The sequence below is a fragment of the Stigmatopora argus genome, chromosome 5 (assembly GCF_051989625.1).
Source record: "Stigmatopora argus isolate UIUO_Sarg chromosome 5, RoL_Sarg_1.0, whole genome shotgun sequence".
In the NCBI taxonomy this organism is placed as follows: Eukaryota; Metazoa; Chordata; class Actinopteri; order Syngnathiformes; family Syngnathidae; genus Stigmatopora; species Stigmatopora argus.
In genome coordinates this window covers 5,801,771-5,822,250 of record NC_135391.1, presented here as the reverse complement: position 1 = coordinate 5,822,250, position 20,480 = coordinate 5,801,771, and the positions used below count along the sequence as shown (strand labels likewise).

At 41.0% G+C, this 20,480-nt stretch overlaps 3 protein-coding genes across 4 annotated transcripts; 1 reads left to right on the top strand and 2 right to left on the bottom strand.

Annotated features, from left to right (window-relative positions):
- The first annotated feature begins 77 nt into the window (after nucleotides 1-77).
- Nucleotides 78-3,472, top strand: ch25hl3 (cholesterol 25-hydroxylase like 3). Of its 2 annotated transcripts, none has more exons than XM_077600254.1 (3): nucleotides 78-153; nucleotides 303-1,028; nucleotides 2,734-3,472. In XM_077600254.1, exons 2-3 carry the CDS (start codon nucleotides 586-588, stop codon nucleotides 3,086-3,088), a joined length of 798 nt encoding a protein of 265 aa, XP_077456380.1. In that variant the 5' UTR covers nucleotides 78-153; nucleotides 303-585; the 3' UTR covers nucleotides 3,089-3,472. The 2 variants fall into 2 exon arrangements, with proteins under 2 accessions (XP_077456380.1, XP_077456379.1); XM_077600253.1 differs by having other exon boundaries at nucleotides 92-153; nucleotides 580-1,028.
- Nucleotides 3,473-7,758: 4,286 nt separating this feature from the next.
- bmp10 (bone morphogenetic protein 10) lies at nucleotides 7,759-10,030 on the bottom strand. Its single transcript, XM_077601040.1, has 2 exons — nucleotides 9,479-10,030; nucleotides 7,759-8,832 (listed from the first exon to the last, which is right to left on the bottom strand). The coding sequence occupies exons 1-2, from the start codon at nucleotides 9,873-9,875 to the stop codon at nucleotides 7,784-7,786; spliced, it is 1,446 nt and encodes a 481-aa protein (XP_077457166.1). The 5' UTR covers nucleotides 9,876-10,030; the 3' UTR covers nucleotides 7,759-7,783.
- A 2,475-nt stretch (nucleotides 10,031-12,505) lies between these two features.
- Nucleotides 12,506-18,372, bottom strand: arhgap25 (Rho GTPase activating protein 25). Its single transcript, XM_077600250.1, has 11 exons — nucleotides 18,197-18,372; nucleotides 17,048-17,256; nucleotides 16,500-16,587; nucleotides 16,185-16,298; nucleotides 15,689-15,893; nucleotides 14,720-14,852; nucleotides 14,569-14,642; nucleotides 14,338-14,459; nucleotides 14,053-14,207; nucleotides 13,183-13,676; nucleotides 12,506-12,920 (listed from the first exon to the last, which is right to left on the bottom strand). Exons 1-11 carry the CDS (start codon nucleotides 18,258-18,260, stop codon nucleotides 12,740-12,742), a joined length of 1,839 nt encoding a protein of 612 aa, XP_077456376.1. The 5' UTR covers nucleotides 18,261-18,372; the 3' UTR covers nucleotides 12,506-12,739.
- Between the last annotated feature and the right edge of the window lie 2,108 nt (nucleotides 18,373-20,480).

Sequence of the window (20,480 nt, the reverse complement as noted above, 5' to 3'; positions counted from 1 at the left end):
TTTATTTTTAGTCATAAAAAAAATCCAATGCGGGTTCAAGGGTTACATAGACGAATGCAATTTTCCCTTTTACAGGTCTTAATTTGGCAAGGATTTGGGCGTACTCTACAAAAGCAATGTCAATTCTACAAGTGTTAATTTGATCTTATTATGGTAAGTATGTTGTTCTCACTGCTTTTTATTTAGCCTGAACACGAGAACAATGCTTTATTCATTGCTCTCAAAACATTTCCTCCAGTTGCCGAATTACAACCTTCTGTCCATGCAATACTTTACTGCAAGTTTTTTTTTAATGATTATAGGGGCTTTTGTGGTGCCCCTCCTCCAATTGCGTGGGCTGTAAAACATGGGGGAAGGGGATCCAGCATCACTCTCCCTTTATCCAGTGGAATCTGATGTCCGTAAAGGGACACAGCCTTTATTTATTTTTTTAAAGGAAGGCTCACGTTAATTTTGAAGGTGTTGCATTTCCAACAAATGATGATCACTCGTGGACCCACGCGTGTACCTGTGACTCAGAGGTGGTAACGCAGCCAACTTAAAAAGTAGATCCGTGATGACAATGCCTTTTTACTTTAGCACCCCATGATGAACGTAACTTCCACCCAGCGTGGAGACCCGAATACCCCCATTTTCCAAATGCTGTGGGACTACGTGAGGAGCGAACACGAGGGGGTCTTGCTCTCCCCTCACCTGCCCGTCATGTGCGCTTTCCTCACCCATGTCACCTTTTGCGCACCTTTCCTGCTGCTGGATCTGCTGGCCGGTTTTAGCCGGCGGGTTGCAGCCTGGAGGATTTCAGCCAAGGAAAAGCCTCCCCCGGTGGGCGCGTGGTTCAGGTGTCTTCGGAAGGTGGCGCTCCGATACCTGGTCGTCGTGCTCCCGGTTTCCGCTCTACTCCAGATGGCGTGGAGCCCCCCTCGACTGCCCGAGAGGTCTCCGAGCAGTTGGCAGCTTTTTGTGGACGTCTTCGCCTGTTTTCTGCTTTTTGATTCGCTCTTTTTCTTTTGGCACCTCTGCATGCACAGGTGAGTAAACCCAGACAATTGCATTCTTTTTTTCCCCCTTTATCTTAACGGTTTATTATAGGCGAAACACGTGGCTCTCGAGCCGCATTCGGCTCCCAGCCCAAATGAATGGGCTCTTTGGTTATCATATTTTGTATATACTATACTGTGGGTCTTTGCCTCGTACCTTGTTTCTCTCAAAATCATCAGGGCCCATTAAAAAATAACAAAACAAAAAATTAAAAATATTTTTTAACATCCCTTTATCACGTGATTACTTAAATTAATTTTATAGATTAAAATTTCCTGAGTTTCAACCCATAGTCTTCTTTGTAAATTGAACCCAGTTTTAATTGCATTTCACTGTTGGCCAGAAACTACGGCGTTTCTGACATTTTTTTAAATTACTGTGGCGGACAGCTTTTGTTTTTTCTTTTCTAGAAATTCCATCATTTTATTGCAAAAATATTAATATGAGCTGGAAACACTGCTGATGGAAGCCTCTATTTTTTCCCATCCGTCCAAGCGGATTATATATAATTTGTGAAGGAACAGCTATTCTTCAACTTGTTTACATTTTTCGCGAGTATTTGAATTGGACAGAACCACTCCATTCTGTATAAATAAATGTTTACATTCTTTCCAGCAGTAAGCCAGCTGCCACATTGCTTCATTCTTTTTTTGTAGCGGAAAAGTCTAAAAAGTCTTGTTGTTTTCCAAACATGTCCATAATATCACAGAAGGGTTGAGGATGCGCATATCTGGATCATAGTTTTGCAACTTATAGCCAATCTCCAAGTCCTTAAAATCCCACTCTAACAAGTTTTTACACTCTTAAACGACAATCTCTTCACAGAGTATTCAAAAATAAATTATCAAGACGCACACAGATCCATAACTATTGAAATTATACAATAGAAATCATTTTTCTAACAGTTTGCCTCTGCATAGTTGAAACCAATGATGTCATTGAAAGTAAGGATTTTGGCTAATGGAAAATAATGTCAATGATAATCTTGCAACAAACAACTAAAACAATGGCCACCACAACATTAAAACTAGACAGATGAAAAGGCCGACCTTATGTATGGCGATCTCTTAACGCTGGCACACGGTCGATTGGTCGCCAGTCTTTTGGTTGCCCGGATGGTTATTGATAATTACCATTTAAATCGTTGCTCAAATTCCCTAAATACAAACTGCAAATTACTATTTAGTCATACTTAATGCCCTAGTAATTATTAGGCTAAAGAAAAGCTCCAAATTTCCCAGACTTTTATTGTTTTTTTTTGGAGAACTTGTTAAGACCCTGACTGACGTAGCTTCTTAAAGGGACAATGCATGTACATACAAACTCTTATACACGCACGTCGGCTCAGTGAAACTGCTCATGGCCATTGTTGGCTTTTATTGATGCGTAGATCGTGTTGTTTTACCTTGTTTTGTCATCGGTCTTTTGGTCGCTCCTTATCGCGGTCGGGGCGACCAAAAGACCGCGACCAAAAGACCGCGACCAAAAGACCGCGACCAAAAGACCGCGACCAAAAGACCGGCGACCAATCGACCGCACATGGGTAGCCTCCACAAGACCCAGAGGATAAGCAATACAAATCAATGAGTGTTACCGCTTGTTTCTAGAACTCACTTAATGATGCGATAACAGTGATTTTTGAAGCATAGTTTGAACAAACTGGGTTTTTTTTTTCAACCATGTGCTTCCTTTCAGGATCCCTTGGTTGTACCGCAACGTTCACCAACAACACCACCAGCACCATGTGCCCTTTGCTCTGCAAGCTCAAGATGCCAGCATCTCCGAACTGCTTTCCCTGTTGTTCCTAGCCCGAATCAGCGCCCGCTTGGTCAACTGCCATCCCATGAGTGAGATCCTTTTCCACATCCTCAACACCTGGCTAGCGGTGGAGGACCACTGTGGCTACGATCTGCCCTGGGCTCTGCATAGACTTGTGCCTTTTTTGGGCGGAGCTCCGCACCACCACGCTCACCACCGGCGGCACAATGTCAACTTTGCACCCTATTTTACCCACTGGGACCAATTTTTTGGAACATACAACGTGGGCTAAGTGTGCATGACACAGACGAAGTTGCACTGATTTCTGTTATGCAACATCAAGAACAACAATTGCCATTCCCGGCTAAACAAACAGAAATTGAATTAAAAAGCAACTTTGGCAACAAGGGCCAGCCAATGAATACAACATGAGCAGCAGGAGATGTTCATGCCAAATCATTGTTTTTATGTACTTTTCTTGCGCCAAGGACGCTTTGTTCAAAATGTAAAAATGTATTTATTGTGCATATTTTATTTTCAGATCAGAATCATTGTTTATAGTCACAGTTCACTTTTTTTCAGGGACAGTTCTTTTTACCTTCTGTTGTTACGTCATCCATTTTTGGAAGACATAAAGACAATAAAGACTGAAGCTCGCGTTTTATTTTTCACCTCAGTTTGAGAGTTCTGTGCCTCATTTGTCTTCTGATTGATTTAGAACGGAAAAACACATGTTGGAAATGGGAAATCACCAGGCATAAATAAATAAACTAATAAATACAATGAATAACTAAATAAATAAATACATTACTAAATAAATAAATTGATAAATAAATAAATAGCTAAATACATGACTAAATAAATAAATCGATAAATAAATAAATACATAACTCAATAAATAAATAAACTAATAAATACCATGAATAACTATATAAATAAATATCTAAATAAACAAAAAGCTAAATAGATTACTAAATAAATAACAAACAAAATAAATAACTAAATAAAAAACTAAATAAATAACTAAATAAAAGAATAAACTAATAACGAAATAAAAATAATAATTAAAAAAAAAACTAAATAAATAAATAACTAAATAAATAATTACATTCAACACAAATCTGTTTTGACAAGGTTGCTAATGAAATTCTTTTTGGATTTGGTCTTTTTTTAATAGGTGTTCTTCATAGCTGGGTTTTGTGTGGTGCAACAATGCAAATCCATTACCATATCCCACACCTGCAGCCCGTTAGGAACACAGCTGTCACAATTAGCTGTCTTGCTGACCATGCCATGCATCATACGTCTCCTGCAGTTCTCCTACCTACTTTAAGGTTGTATATTCTTTGTCATTGTTTTTTTAATATTGTGTCCCATTCATAGCTTTTGCCTTGGTTCATGCAGTTTTTTTTTATTCTACTTTTTTTATCCTCATGTTTGGTGGTGCACTCTCTTTAATAAATATTACTATACTATACTATGTTTTATTTTCCGCTGTGTTGAGGTACACCTTCAACGGCTTGCTGTTTTAATAACAGGCATTATGTTGTGTTCCTTCAAATATTTTTATACCAATTTTGTGGGGGGGGTTCTGCAATAATTGCTACATCCAAAAGTTTCACAATAGTACAAACATCTGCTTTGTATTTGTGACTCGTTCAGTAGGCGTCCCAACTTTTCACAAAGCAGAGTCCATGGGAATTGTTTAAAGATGTCTGGATGTGTTGTACAGTCCTGCGCGCACAGTCAGCAAGTCCATGTTTTCTTTGGAAAAAGAAGGAAAAAGCTAGAGAAGAGTGCTGGGTGGTGGTGTGAGCGAGAGATGAGATGATAAAGCGGAAATGATCATTAGAGGCCCGACGTCAGAAGCAGGGCGAGCCGCGAAGCTGTAAAGCTGCTCGCATGTTCTCAGTAGATACACGTCAAACAGCCGGATGCCCATTTGAAGACCTGCGGCATTATGGGACATTAGACAGTTTACATTGCCAACTCCTCCCTTTGTTTACTCACTGTAAGGTACAAATCTCAATGGATCACGTAGGCGAAAAGTTCCAAGAGCGTGTCATAAAAAAACGTCAAGGCGAAGAGGACTTGCCAGGGCTTGTTATCATTTGAGGAAATACGAAGCACTTTCCATTTCACCGCCGTCCGTGAAAGTAGCTCTTCACTGACAAAGGCCAGATTCCATTTCAAACCACATTTTGTAAATATTCAATTAGTGAGCTGGCCGTATCTCTCTTCTGCCGTGTTAGAAATATTGGCCTTCTGGTCTGCTACTATTTATAGCTTTCTTCACCGTCATTCTACACACTGAAAATAAATCTTTTTTATTTTAACTGATGGGGATCAGTCACTGCTAAACCCTCCCAGATTAAATGGATTTGATGTTTATTGGCGTGAAGGACACTTAAGATCAAGATTTAATGACATTTTGCAGTCTTATGTTTGGGCATTTTATTGGAAAAATATTAAATGCGTGTTGTGAAGAAATTGCTCTAACACAAGCACTGTTTGTCTTTTTTTTCCAGATCCAATGAAGGTGGGAACTGGGCAGATTGAGCACATAGAAGGATGTGGTCCAGACAGTAAGTAGTCTATTCTGTTGTTTTAATCCAAATATTTTCCTCAAAAATCTTCTGACCAAGTGACAATTGAAGTATTTTTAACAATGACATTGTAAAAAAATTTAAAAAACGGGCCTTTAGTGTGTTGTTGCCTGCGGCGACCAGTGAAAAATTCCAGGACAATATTTTCAGATGATAAATGATTAATATGCCGTTTTCATTTTTTTTTTTTTATCAATTGCACTCCCCTTGGGCTCTTCTAGAAATATGCTCTCACTGTGGGATAAATTTCCCCAGGTATGTACAATAAGGTTAAGTTACTACTCGCAGGATAATTGACAGTACCGCCTTGAAACCAGTAATTTGGAACTAATGTGCATGTTTGTTTAGCTCTGTTGAACATAATTTCATCTATAATCAGAAAGGGATATCCACTCAGAATACTTTGAAAATAAATCATCTTAGAACTATGTTTAGTTTATTATAGGCAGAAAGGGATTTGGAAATGCCTGCTGTTTTACATTAGTGAGAATTTTTTTATGGTCTGCTTTAATATGCTGCAGCTGCAACATTATTTCACCAAAATTCTTTAATATGTTCAATATATACTCTTTGAAGGCTCAATTTCATGGCACAACGATTAATGTTTCGGACAGGGGCGGAGCTAGAAAAATATTTTTTGAGTGGCTGCAGTCTATACTTGAAGTGGACAAATTTTGTCAGATTCAATGCACAAAGTGGATCACATCCTTTATTTACAAAATTATTGTGCGTTATAAAAGAGCAAGACAAAATTGCATTCTGTCTGGATTCGACAGTTTGACAGCAGAGCATCATTTAAATCATTTGAACAGCGTTTCCATTCCATCATAGCGTCAGTATGAGCAGAACACAATTCATTTTTTGCTGTTAATAGTCTCCCTAATCGCTTTCCCATGCTTCTTTGTTTGGGATCCACGGGTGAACTCCGACCTTAACACGCTGATACCGTTGCATGACGAAAGCAATTGGGAAGATTGCTTGCAATCAAATTGTCGAGCCTCATCACCAGTGTGAAAATACGAATGAAACGACGTATAACTACTCATTTTAAGCTTAGGAATAATTCTTGGCACGTGTCATTCTTTATTAGCTTTTGGGGTCCAAATGTCTTCTTACAAGCATCACACACGCTCATGTCACATACAACATAGAATATTTTTACATAGAGTTAAGCCGAAAATCTATTTATATCCTGGAAAATTTGGATTTAAGCTGATTATCTGTTGAATATTTTTATTGCAGTTAAACATGATGATTTTGCTTCGCTCCTATAGAATATTCGAGGATCCTAAAAAATTCCAAAATCAATCAACTTTATTTTAGAAATCATGAATACATCTAAGATTTGGTCAAGTTTGCAAAAATCTAGTGTTGAAGTCAAAAGCCATTTGCCATACTGTACATTTTACAAATAAAAAGTCACTAACTTTAAATTTGTCTGTAGTGGTAAGACTTAACTATATGTATCTGTTTCATTAAAAAAATAAATTAGAACAATAAATAGTGTATTTGTTACAAGCAGCAGAGGTATCGAAAGCCTTAATATCTCGAGAACTTGGCTTCTCTTTGGTCCATACTTGATAAACATCCCACGGAGGAGACAATTTGAGTATAAAAGTGATGTATGACACAAATGAGGGGGCAGGAGGTGCCAGGTCACAAAGGTCAGACAGTTAATATTACGACTTGCCCAAGAATGCAGTCACCTTTTGCCCCCGGTTTGGTCTGGATCCCCCATCCCGCCGCTCAAACAATGTCTGGAATGAGGTTGGTCATGTTTCTCAGCCTCGGACACCTTGCTATCACCACGGCTTATTTGTGTGTGTTCGTCCAGGGTGGAAAAGAGGCATGCGAAGTGGGAAACTGTGTTAGGCCAGATAACCCCGCCGGCCCGACTTTTGCGTGGTGCCTACGTATCAGGAGCCTGCAGGAGGCGAGCCTGGAGAGTTCAAGTCTTGTCAGGTTGCCCGGAGGAGGTCATTTCGCTACGACGGGGCGCGTGAAGTGCTGATTAGTGTTTGCGTCGAGAGAGGAGGCCAAAGATAAGTGGAGAGGAAAACACATGTCCGGCGTTGGGGTGGGGGGGAAACCCGGGCCCACTAGTTCCCACAGCCGCTGCACAGTGTTTAGTTAGTGCTTCGCTTTTCGGAACTTGCGGCAATTTTAATCATGATCATCACCTCTGCAGCGTGACCTGACCTCCCGTCTGCCTTAGCAGCTGCCGTGGGCCACTTCGGATCTGGGTCAAGCCATCGTCTTTTCTGTCCCGACGGACAGACGTGATAAATAGAAGCCAGATGCGCTTCCGTTCCCCCGTAGGATCTCCTTCGAGGAGTCTATTTGTCAAAGGGGTTGAGCCCGATTTGGCGTCCCTCCGTCAGCTATCGGCAGCCGCACTCGGCTACGACCATGCCTTCGTACTTGTGCTTATACGTGACCACGCCTGTGTCGTCCAGGTACAGGAGCGAGATGGGGTCTAGTTTGGTGGGAACGCAACACGTTCGGGCTGTTTTGTGAGGACTGTGGATGTTCACCAGAGTTTGGACGATGGCGTGTTTGGTGGGCGTGACGTGCTTGGTGAGCGGGTAGGAACAAACCCCTGAGCACTCGTAGGCCTCGTAATTGCTCGGCGCCAGGATCCAGCTGTCCCATCCGATGTCCTTGAAGTCTACTTGCAGAGGTCGCCTCCCGCAGTGGTCACCTTTGGCGTTCCTACGTATGCGAGAAGATGTGTCGTAGATCAGGTTAGAACGCATCTGGATCAGGTCCTCTTCGCCCGGCTCGGAATGTCGGTCGCCGTCCGACTCGCCCCGCGAATCCTTCTCCAAATAATTCGAGAAGATGGCATCCGAGGTCTCGTGCTCGATCATTTCGTTTAGCTCTTCCTTGTCGTCCCGATGGTCGCCGCTTTCATCATCGGAGAAAACGATCAGAAGGGGTTTATGTTTTTCCTTCGTGTTCGTGTCGATCTTCATGTTGCCGTCAAATATTCCGTTTTGGTTCCCATCGGCGACGTATTGAGCGTCGCTTTCCACGCTGTCAATGTGCACTTCCAATCGGCGAGTGCTGTCGTCCACAGATTTACGCCACCGCTGGACGGCGGCGGTGAGGTTGAACGCCTCCCAGCCGTTGTCGGTGCCGTACACTTGTCTGGAAGCCAACTCCGATATTTCCGTACGCTCCTTCCCGAACCCGGAGTTGTTGCTACCCTCCGAATTCTCGTCCACGCCGTTTTCGTTGCCGACCTGGCGTAGCAGTTCGTAAATAGTGACTTTGCGGTCGACGCCGGCGAAGAGGTGGCGGTCGGTTTGGACCAGCGTGTAGAGTCGGAGTTCGGCCGCAATGATGCGTTCGTGATGGGGGACCGAGACGTTGAACAGGAGTGGGTGGCGCCTTACTCCCCCAACGCCGACCCTGCTTGGAGAGGAGTCTGGAGAATATAGAGGAAATGTGAAGAATGAATTCATAGGAGATTTTTTTAGGCTATGCTGAATTAGCATTAGCAACACACACTTAGTAAAGTAGACAGGAACAATATTTTTTCTTTTTCTTTTGTAATCTGAGGCTTTTTCTCTCAGTTCTAATCTAAATCTTTTTAAGTCTTTTTGCTGGTCTGGTGGTTTTAGTGAACACACAATGAACAACAACAGACAAAATTAGCAATAGTAAAACAGAAATGGGAGGAAGATGTTAAAGATGGTCTCAATGTTGAATATTTCTGTCTTTCTACAAAATTCTACTTAAGGTCTTGTCTGTGGTCCAAATTCTCATTTGTTTTTCCACCTAAATCTTTAAAGATTTCCTTTTCAATGGATCACCGTTGACCTCATCAAATCACCTTTACATGTAACTTTTTATAGTAAATTGCTCAGGCAGATGAATTCATCTCAACAAATAGTAAAATTAGGATTACCATGAAGAAAGCACAGAACATATCTTTTTTTTTTTTTAAATCTACTCTTATGGAATACTGTGGATGCAAGATCTTTTTTTAATCAACACACTAAAGAAAATAAATTTACACCTAAGTTAAACAGATCAATGACGTTGAAAATTATTATCAAAAGCTTCCATACCTTCATTCTTAAAACTGCGGATGATGCTGGCGCTGGGCACAGAATTGCGGTCATTCGCAAAGCGGTTGTAGAGCTCCATCATGTATTCAGGTGGTTCCTCTCGTAAGATTCCAGGTAGCAGTGGAGGAGGACCCATGGCGGACAGGTTGAACGTCTCCAGGTTCTGCTCTTTCAGGCTTTCCAGCTCCCCCTGCATGATTAAATTGTTCTCCAGCTCCAAATGGGACTGGTCCGCCGCCCTCCCCAGTCCGGGAATGGGTGGCAGCCTCTGATCGGTGTTGGAGATGGGATTGCTCTGGCCGCAGAGTGGCCCCCGGAGCAACAATATCCAAAATAACCAGAACAAAGTCTCGGTGCCGCAATTGGTTCCTGGTAGAGAAACCCAAATGCTCGCCATGGAGACAAAAATTGCAGGTATCCAATTTTTTTTTGCTGTCACAGTCAAGAAAAAAGGGTGGTCAACCTCTGTGAAAAGTGGGATCTTCCGCAGTAAGCCTTGCGCAGCTTTCCCGCTGGCATAGGATTGAGTTTAATGCACACCTATTGGGCAGAAGGTCCACTGACGGCGGAACAGTGGCGTGCTACGGTCCCCCTTGTCATTACCGTTGTGGCGTACTGGCTTTCTGTGCTTTGTGCTCCCTTCTGCGCCTTTTCTCCCGGCTTCTTATCAATGATATGGTGGGCTCCGATTTGGTTTGTGTGTGTGTGCGTTTGTGTGTGTGTGCATGGCCTCCACTTTGTGTGATGCTGAGCGCGTGTTATCACACAACTTCCTTAATGAGGATTTTGTAAACACTGTCCTGCAGCCTCTTCCTTGTGGAAGTGATATTTTGTTTGGGTGGGTGCACCAGAGTTGGGTTTTTTTGTTGTTGTTTATTTGCTTGGGAAGTGGAAGAGTTCTGCACGCCGTTGTTGATCCGCTATCGACCATTTAGTTTGCACACAGTATGTCAGTTTGTTGATGTGATTGCGTATTATTGGATTTTAAAACGTTTGTCCAAATTGAATTGAAATGTAATGAGCTGTGAGGCCCAATGAGGGGGAAAGAATGAATGATGTTGATTTCCTTTCTTACTGTGTAGAATAAAAGTGTCAATTGTACTTTTTACCATCAGTAAAGGCTAAATGAATAGAAAAAAAGATTAATAGCATACTGCCAGAGTTTAATGTGAGTTGCAAAACATTGAAGTTCTCTCTCAACTCGCTGTAGTTTTTCATAAAGTGGTAAAACGTGCCCAATTGATGCTCGTAAAGCAAAGGCTGAAAACAATTTATTGCTCAATTGCTATGTTATAGCGATGCTCTTGTTGATCTTTTTAGCCAGCAGGAGATTTGTGGCATTTGCTCTGGTCAATAAAAACCTGTTTTTTTGGCCTACCTCTTCCGCTATAAAAAAATAAATAATAAGACATATCAGTGGCTATTCCACATAATTTCAACTTCCTGATTCATAACTTGGCCACTAAGCTGTGGCTATAAACTAGATCTTGAATGAACAATGTTTCCATGGAATACCAAGCAACTAAGATGTTTCCTTGTCAGATAATAGAATGTCTGCACCATGGGGAAGAACATTCCTACTCACCATCTGAACACACATGCCAGCTCACAAATGTCACTCTCATTCCAGAGCTACTTCGCGTGACCTGAAGATACACTGAGATGGGAAGCAATGAGGATTTCCCGCGCCTGCCATTCATCTGCCAGGCTGACACTTGACAGTCGCGCTCTTATCTGCGGGGCTCTTAAACTGCTGTTGCAGTCAACGTCGCACCTTCCTGATGACCCATTGAAGGTTTTTACTAGCAGCCGCACACACATTCATACATTTTTTTCTAGTACTTTACCAAAACAAAACAAAAATTATTACTACAGTACAAGAAATCAAAGTGCATCTTTCTGGGTCTCAATGAATTGTTGCCAGATGGCATCCATATTTCCTCAAAAACAGTCTGTTTTTCTTCTATATAAACTTTTTAAAATTTTGCAATCACAAATGTGACCCGATTTATTATCCGCCATATTTAGAAATATACTCTATGATAACCCTCATTGTAGTTTAACGTCCCCAGTCTAATTTACATTGTCCAAGCTTGATGGCAAGGACGGCCAGTGACTTTGCCAACGTGAACTTTGTTCACTTTATCTTCTCAGGCCTTTATCTTGTATTTTGTCCCTGACAGGAATGTCAGGATATTGCCTCACTGTTTTGTATTTTCTTCAAAAATCTTTTGCGTCACACTCAAACGGATCATTTGTGCCTAATGTTTGGACTGATAGGCGCTCAGTGACAGTAGGAGGCTAAAATAATAGCAAAAACACAACACACACATTAGCGCCCGTGGTCTAATATGTTAGTACACCTCTGTTAAACCTAGTGATCACAGCAATGTACACTCTCCCTACTGTGAAGCATCACAGAGGCTTTTTAATTTTTTTCTGGGGTAGCATTGCTGCATCTAGCACAGGTGTCGTGAGTCTCTGTAGGGTACAATTAAATGTCAAGACTAGCAGGGTGTTTTTAGAAAGAAAGTGTTGCCCTGAGAATGGAACCGTGCAAAAATGTAGGCTAGGGGTGTCAAATTCAGTTTATTTTTGGCCCAAAAAGTTAACTTACTTGCCGACATTGACAGTGTTAGACGTCATTTTAGAGTACTCACAAGTCACTTCTGTTAAATTTTGGATGATTTCCTATTTATTTTGAGGGACTTTGCGGGATGTTTTTTGTTCGTTTGTTGGTTTCTGCTGACTTTGGGGCATTCCCTGCCTGTTGCTTTTGGGGCAATTTAAGTTTTCTTGTTAAGTCATTGGCTGGCATTGAAGGCGCTGTTTCGACGGCAGGGGGCGAGTGAACCAATGTGATTGCAGATAATTGAGCAAAGCGCGGTAGTGCATGCATTTCATCACACAAATGACAACTTTTCAGAATGTTTCGAAGATTTCAAACATCAGTCCTTTGTCCCATACTAGACGATTGTGTTATTTACGCAAGATTTCATGTGAGACGTTTCATAGAGCTACAGTTCATCCTATCTGACAAGGGCCTTTATTTACGCGAGGAAGACACAATATAACAGTTCTCTTGCTGCAGGACAAACTTTATCACAAGAAATACTTCCTAAACGTTTGAAAATATCAATATAGTTAACACACTGCTCCCAAAGAAGCCAACAAAAAACGTCCCACTGGCCTCAGCAGCCACGAAGAAACAGTTCACCGAGTCTATGACGAGATGTTGTATCTCCCAACTTTTCGACTCCTCTAATGGAGGAACGCCTGAATGTCCCGCTGCAGTTCTTCATTGCGTCGGTGAGCTTCATCCCGGCTACGCTCTGCGTTTCTCAGGCATATCTCCAAAGCTGACACCCGCCGACGTTCCGTCTCTAGAGTAGACTGAAGCTCAACTACAGTGGCCCTTAGCTCCTTCACCTCCTGCTCAACACTGCAAGACACAACAAAAAGTTAGCTCAAATATCATCGATCCAAAAGCCCTTTTGTCCAGTGACTGAACAACGTTTGCACGTGTGCCTTTGTTGTCATATGTGAAAAGAAGCTTCATCAAACCAGAAAAAAAGATCCATGGTATTATGGTCCGAACCAACGGAAGTCAACAATGGACCTTCCTAGCGTGAATTGGCCATAAAATGGACTAAACTTTAGTACTTGACGTCGGAGTTAAACCAGAAAATGATTTGAATCCTCACCTGTCAACATTCTTCTGGCTGTCCTTTTTCTTTTCAGTCTCCTGATTGAAACCATTTCCTATCAAGGCATCATCACTCCTTCCAGTCAAAGTAGGCTGGGAGTTCCTGTCAGTCTTTGGGGAGCTTGTAGCAATGGAGGCTCTGATTCGCTTTCCCCCTGTCTCTTGGATAGTTGTTGACGAACCTTTTAACAAAGATCCCGAACAGCGCAGATCCAGTATCTTGAAGATGTCCTCTGACAATGTCCCTCTCTCATCTACTACGGACTCCTGGACACGACTCCAGCGGCTGATGGCCCCGGCCTTCGCTGCCATTCCCGTGAGGGGGCAGTTAAAGTTGGGAAGAGTTTGAGTGCGTTTGCGAGGGCTCGACCAGTCGTCAGAAGATGACACGGAATCTTGCAGGACATCTGGAGCGCTGGCGTTTCCTCTGAGGAGGCCTGGACTTTCATCTTTCTCCAAATCAACAGACTCAGAGAAGGAGGTATCACTCATCTGGAACAGAATTATTCATTTTCCATACTGCTAATCCTTACATGCCTGCTGGAGCCTATCCCAGCTAACTCCGACACCCTGATATGGTCGCCACATGCACGGTCAAACTCATATCTAAGGGAAATTTAGAGTGTCCAATCAGCCTACCATGCATGTCTTTAGAATATAGAAGAAAACCGGTGTACCCGGAGAAAACCCACACAAGCCCGGGTAGATCATGCAAACAAGGAAGGATGGGTTTGATCCCTCGATCTCAGAAGCGTAAGGCCGATGCTCTAATCAGTCGCCGGGCCACCCCGAATTTATTCATTCTGTTGTATTTTGTAAAGACAACAAAACTTTACGGTAATTTGTGACCATTCACAGGAATGAGTACCTCGGTAGATCCCCATCCCACAAAATTGCGAGGAGAGTTCTTGTTGCTCTCCGGGTTGCTGGAGAGAGGCGAGGGAGGGTCATCGTTGCAAACAGGAAACAAATCCTCATGCTGACCAATCATTACTGTCATCAACTTCTGGATGTGAGGAGTAGCTGGGAAGAAAATCATGAAGGTCTCTTTTATTCTTTGATTCTTTAAATCCATTGAACATTCTTTCTGTATTGCACAGGCAAAATGAACGAACACAATGCCAATGCTAATGCTAATAAGTAAAATTGTTACCCTTCATGACTGAAATGGGATCTTCCAATTGTGGTTTCAGCAGGTTGATCCCCATGACCGTGGCTAGGTTCTCCACGTTCATCTTGTTGATGTTGGAATTTAGCTGCACCTCAAATAAGAACCTGTGCCACACGAATTGAAATTATTTTTCCCGATTTCATTCTTATTCTTGTTCAAAGAAACTGGAGACTCGCAAGAGTGAATGTCCTAGCCAGAAAACCTTCAACTCACCGGCAGACATAACTTAGAAGATTATAGTTGACTCTAGGAAGGAGGGAAATCTGTTTCTCCAACTTCTCTCTACCCTGAAAGAACACACTTTGTCTTAAAAGCAGGGAATTGACAACAAGTCTACATAATGCATCGTAGAGGCAACACAGACTTCTTTATTGCCAGAGTCCAACATGTTGGTGCAGTCCAGAAAGTCCTGGTACTGAGACCATGGAACCACAGGTTCAGGCAACTCGCGCAAATACAGCTTGAGCAGCGATGCCACGGTGTGGACATCCGTATCACTGGGGGGAAACCACACACAAAAAAATGATTATCCACTTGTTACGGCATGAGTGACATACTTATTACCAGCTTTGAACCACACGTCTCATGAAATTGTGCAGTAAAGTTAGCATTGTAGGGCATCAAACCTAACCGCAAACAGAAAGCCTTCATGTGTTACTCATAAGCGCTGCGCAGAAAAACAAAGCTTATCATATTGGGTAAGACATGCGCGCATCCTCTTGCGTACCCAGCCAGAACAGGATGTGGTGTCATCTGGCCCTTCTGTTCTCACTACTTTCTTAAACAAGAGTTGTTGGTTTGATTTTGACTTTGACCAGCGAGTTTGCAATGTTATTAGGAAGTGGGAAATGCTTAGTGGGCTAAAAAATAGCTCTCGACATCAACTTGCTTTTCTTTCGGTATTAAGTATTTTTCTCTTGTTCATGCCTTTTATTATAGTCAGTTGAGGTAGATTAATAGGATTGAGTCTGCTTTAATTTTTAATTGGAGGAAGCACAGTTTGTTTACAGTCTATAGCAGGTGTGTCCAAGATATAGCTTTTCACATTAGGGTTAGGGTCTTATATTGGGGCCATTCCAAATAAGGAGTTCAAAGGAGTTTAGCTTTTACTGTTAGACGTTCAGACTAGTATAGTGTCAAACTAGAGTAGACCCCAAGGCTCAAAAGTAGGCCTAGAACCAGCACATCATTGGAGCCCATTTCATTTTACAGCAGGACAATGACCTTGAGTAAACCTAAATAGTATGTAAGAACTATTTAGGGAGAATTCTCCCTTTTAATGGAGTGGCCAGCACAGTCGCCAAATCACTCAACAGATACACATTTGTATGACCTGGGGAAGGCCGGCCTCTCTCCTGCATCGAAGGCGTCTCTGAATTGTTTGACCGCGTTGTCTTGACCCGGCAGACGGAAGATTCCCTCCTCTTTGAGACCGTGATCTTTGATATATTCCACGCACTTTTGGACCAGGATGGGCACCATCTGGGGCCCGAAACGTTGCTCATGCGTCACTGTCTCGCTAAGACTTTTTCCGAACACTGGAGGAGACAGAGGAAACGTTGAACATCGTAGACCAATTATCTCTATGCAGCTTTCTAAAATGCAGAGTACTTATGGATCTCCACCTTTTTTACCATGCCCAAAGCGCTTAACGTTCATTAACACACCAATGGAGCTGCCATGCAACCTACTGCCACAGGTGAGCTTTCTGAAGACATTTTCACACGATTATTTGTTCATAATAAAAGCTTTGAACTACAACAATGGGGCAGAATAGGAAACAACTGACTGATTTACATTGACCGTAAAGTGATGTGATTTCACCGGACCTCCATTGGGAACGCCGATGGCCCTGCGCAGAGTCCGGAGCCACTCGTCCAATTCAGTTTGAGAACTGGCCATGAAGATGTGAGGACATCGCTCTTTGTCCCCACTTGGAAATGCTATTCATAAAGACCAAATGAATGTTCAGGATAGGAGAGCAAAATGGAATAATCCCAATCTAGCCGTGCATCTGGAGTTAGTTCAACAATTCTTGATGTATATCATGCTACAAATAGGATGCCTAAAGGTCACCCACCGGAAATGCAATGGCAAATGTTGGGTGAATGTACTTATGAATACTTCCATGATGACAATCTTACCTGGTATAATTTCAAAGATGTACTTTCCAGGATCATCTGAGTTTGAGAGGAGTTCGTTGATCTTACTGAACTGAAGCTGGATGAATCCCTGAAAGCAAAATACTTACTATGACAGTAGCGTGGACAAGTACACATTGAATGTAAGAAAGAATGTTTATTTCGGTAGCCTTATTGAAAAAGTGCACCAATAGCTGCAAATCTTTACAATACAAAATGATTTTCATTGTTTTGTATGGCTGTTATGCATTCTTTATCTGCGTAAGGTTTGCTACAAATTATCTGGACAAGTGTAGTTTGCATTGCTGGCATCCTGATCCATTCGCCACCAATCACCAGTCACCTTCTCAACCCCTTTAAATACAAGAGTCGTCGAAGGGCACAAAGTTGGCCACTTGACACTTCTTATTTCTAAAAACTGATTTACGATGTAGGCCAACATGTGAACCAAACTTCCCTGGTGGTTTTCAAAAACCAGTCCGCACTCAATACATGTAGACACATCAAACTGTCGCCATCATGTTGTCAAACTAAAAATCCTCATTGCTTACCAGGGCAGTAGTTTCTCGGTCATCTTTGTGGTAAGATAGCGTTCTTCCCCTCAAAACAAGATAGCGCTGATGCCAGTTTTTCACCAGAGACTTTTGCTGTTTCTTAAGCCAGCCCGACTTCAAAGGCTTCTCCATGGACTTGGGTGAGCGTCGTGAGCCCACAGTCGGACCTGGGCTTCGTTCGCCAGGTACTGTACGCTTAGAGCGCACTGATGAAATGAGCAAAAACAGTTGAAGTAACTCATAACAGGAAAGAAACGAAAACATCTGCGTTGCTTCCTCTTTTTGTTGTGAATATGCATGAACCAGCCTTGAAGGGTTAGGTTTGTTTCATCTGTTTTTTTTAAATGAAAAATAGCCTTACTATACTTTTTATTGAACCAAATAAAATTTTAAATTAAAAAAAAATAGCCTTACTATACGTGGTTTAATTTTTAAACGAAAAATAGCCTTACTGTACATTGTCTTTTTGATATCTGAAAAATAGCCTAATTAAAGGTACTTTGTAGTTTTTTTAAACAAATAAAGGCCTTACTATATATTGGCTTTTTAAATTTAATTATTTTTTTAGGGAAAAAAGCCTTACTTAACATCGTGACAGCTCAGAGTGACAGTAACATTGTTATTCTGGCAACTTCCCCAATGCAGAGCAAATGCACATTTACAGACGCAGCACTCTTACAATACACTAAAAAGCAATGTCTCTTTTGAAATTCACATTGAATTGAAGACCATCCCAACACTCCCACGCAATTCATTCCAAGTCAGAACTAGGATGTCACAGCATGTGCGCACACCTCACGAATAAAATATATTGCAAAATAGCTTGAGGCAACCAGGTGTCTAATCCTTTTATCGTTTTTATCATATGATTCACAACTGTCATGAAAATATAATGTCATAATAGTTAAACATGGAAATAGTAGGCGAATACAGTTTAGGTCATTACCATTTACAATCAAACATGTATTCTATGACTGTAATTCTATCTCAAGTTGAATTATACAGCATTAAAACATTTTTGGCAAATTTGAGATTGTATAGTTTTACAACCCCTGGATGATAAAAGAATATGTTTTTTTTTAATTTTCCACAGCCCAAATGTGATACGTCCTACGATCAGTCAAGGCAGAACGGCCATCTGCTTACCAACGCGAGCTGTCTCAACTTTGAAAGTGCTGAAGTCCCAGTTGCGAGGTACTTTCAAAGACATTATGCCGTCCTCAATTCATCACTAAAGTCACTGTTTCATTTTACACTCACATACACTCACTCACACAATCACACGAGTCAGATAGCGCCAATCAAACTTCCTGCTTCCTGTGTGTTCTTCTTTCTTTTTTAATTCGCCCCCACTCAATATTTCAAGCCAAAATACTTCCTCAAAGTATTTTGCTTCCATGTTTGAACTTGCTTACTCTCAAATTCTTTCAAGGGGATTTACGCAAAATGTTCAGGCATTTTGAAATGCCAAATGAAACTTAAAACTTGTCATTGGACGCCCATTTGGTTCAAAAGGAAAACATTTTTTTAAGGTCATTTGGGTCTCAAGGTCAAGTTTTTTTTAGGTCATTTGGGTCTTAACGTAAAAAAATTTCAAGATCATTTGGGTTTTTGCAAGAAGAAAAAAAAGCCTTAGTATTCGTGGTCATTTTTGCAAGGAAAAAAATCTTTACTATACATGGTCATTTTTGCAAAAAAGCCTTGCAGTAATCCCTCGATTATCGCATCTTCGCTTATCGTGAATTCACTACTTTGCGATTTTTTTCAACTGTTAATTATTACATTTTTTAAAGTTCATAAAAATGTGAAAATCCACACTGAAACATACATAACCGTACAGTAAGGCTTTTTTTTTCTTAAAAAACAAACAAAGCTGACCATGTGTAGTTTTTCTCTAAAAAATGACTGTGTATAGTAAGTCTTTTTTCGTTAAATTATGACCATGTATAGTAAGGCTTTGTTTCTTTAAAAAAATGACCATCTATAATAAAGCTTTTTTCTTAAAAAAAAAATACCTTGTAGTATGGGGCGTTTTTCTTTAAAATAAATGAAACATGAGGTTTCTTTAAAAAAACATGCACAGTAAGGCTTTTTCTTAAGAAAAAAGCCTTACTGTACGTGTTTTTTTAAACAAAAGCCTTACTATACAATGGTCATATTTTTTTAAGAAAAAAAGCCTTACTATACTATGTCGTTTTTTAAAGAAAAAAGCCTTACTATACATGATCGTTTTTAAGAAAAAAAGCCTTCCTTTACATGGTCATTTTTTATGGAAAAAAAGCCTTCCTTTACAATAAATGGTCGTTTTTGTCTGTAAAAAATTCCCTGACTGTACATGGTATTTTTTCATGTAAAAATGCCTTACTAAACATGGTCATTTTTTTAAATAAAAAAGCCTTACTATATATACACGTTCGTTTTTTTGTTGTTGTTGAAAAAAAGCCTTACTATACTATGTTGTTGTTTTTTTAAGGAAAAAAGCCTTACTATACATGGTCGATTTTTAGGAGAAAAAGCCTTACTATACATGGTCGTATTTTTAGAAAAAAAGCCTGACTATACTATGTCGTTTTTTAATTTTAAAAAAGCCTTACTATACTGTCGTTTTTTTAAGAAAAAAGCCTTACTATAATTTGTTGTTGTTTTTATAAAGAAAAAAGCCTTACTTGGTCGTATTTTTGATACATACGTACATTTGATTTGATTTGATATAAAGGCGTAGCATCCCATAAGACTAGGCTTTCATTTCAAACTATTCCAGAAAATGTAGGTTTTCCTAAAGAGCAAGCTTTCCACAATACTAGTGTCCTACAAGTGCAATCAGTGGATTGCCGTCAGGTGCTTCTTGCAGCCCAACCCCCGTTGCTTCAACTGAGTCCGAGTCTGTGCTGGATGTTTCGAAAAAAAAATGCTGGCCCAACCCACAGCGGCCCTCGAGGACCCCTGTTGCAGACTCTCCAAGCCAGTCCAAGTCTTTTTCTGGACTTATTGTAAACGTTGGCCATCAAAATGCAGACTTTTGACCATTTTGACTCATTTAAGAGCACCTTTGTTGAATGATATTTCACCCATTTCATTATATGCAGCGCTGTATGATGCATACCTGTCAACCTCTGCTGATAACTGCCCTTATAAATGATTATGATTCCCCTTACAAACCCCCCAAAAACCTTACAAACACCGTACGAGTCGTACAGTGTTTGTAAGGTTTTTTGGGGGTTTGTAAGGGGAATCATAATCATTTATAAGGGCAGTTATCGGCAGAGGTTGACAGGTATGATGATGACACTAAAGGCTTTTGATTTGATGTAAAGGTATAGCATCCCATAAAACTAAGCTTTCATTTCAAACTATTCCACAAAATCTAGGTTTTCATAAAGAGCAAAGCTTTCCACAATACTAGTGTCCTACAAGTGCAATCAGTGGATTG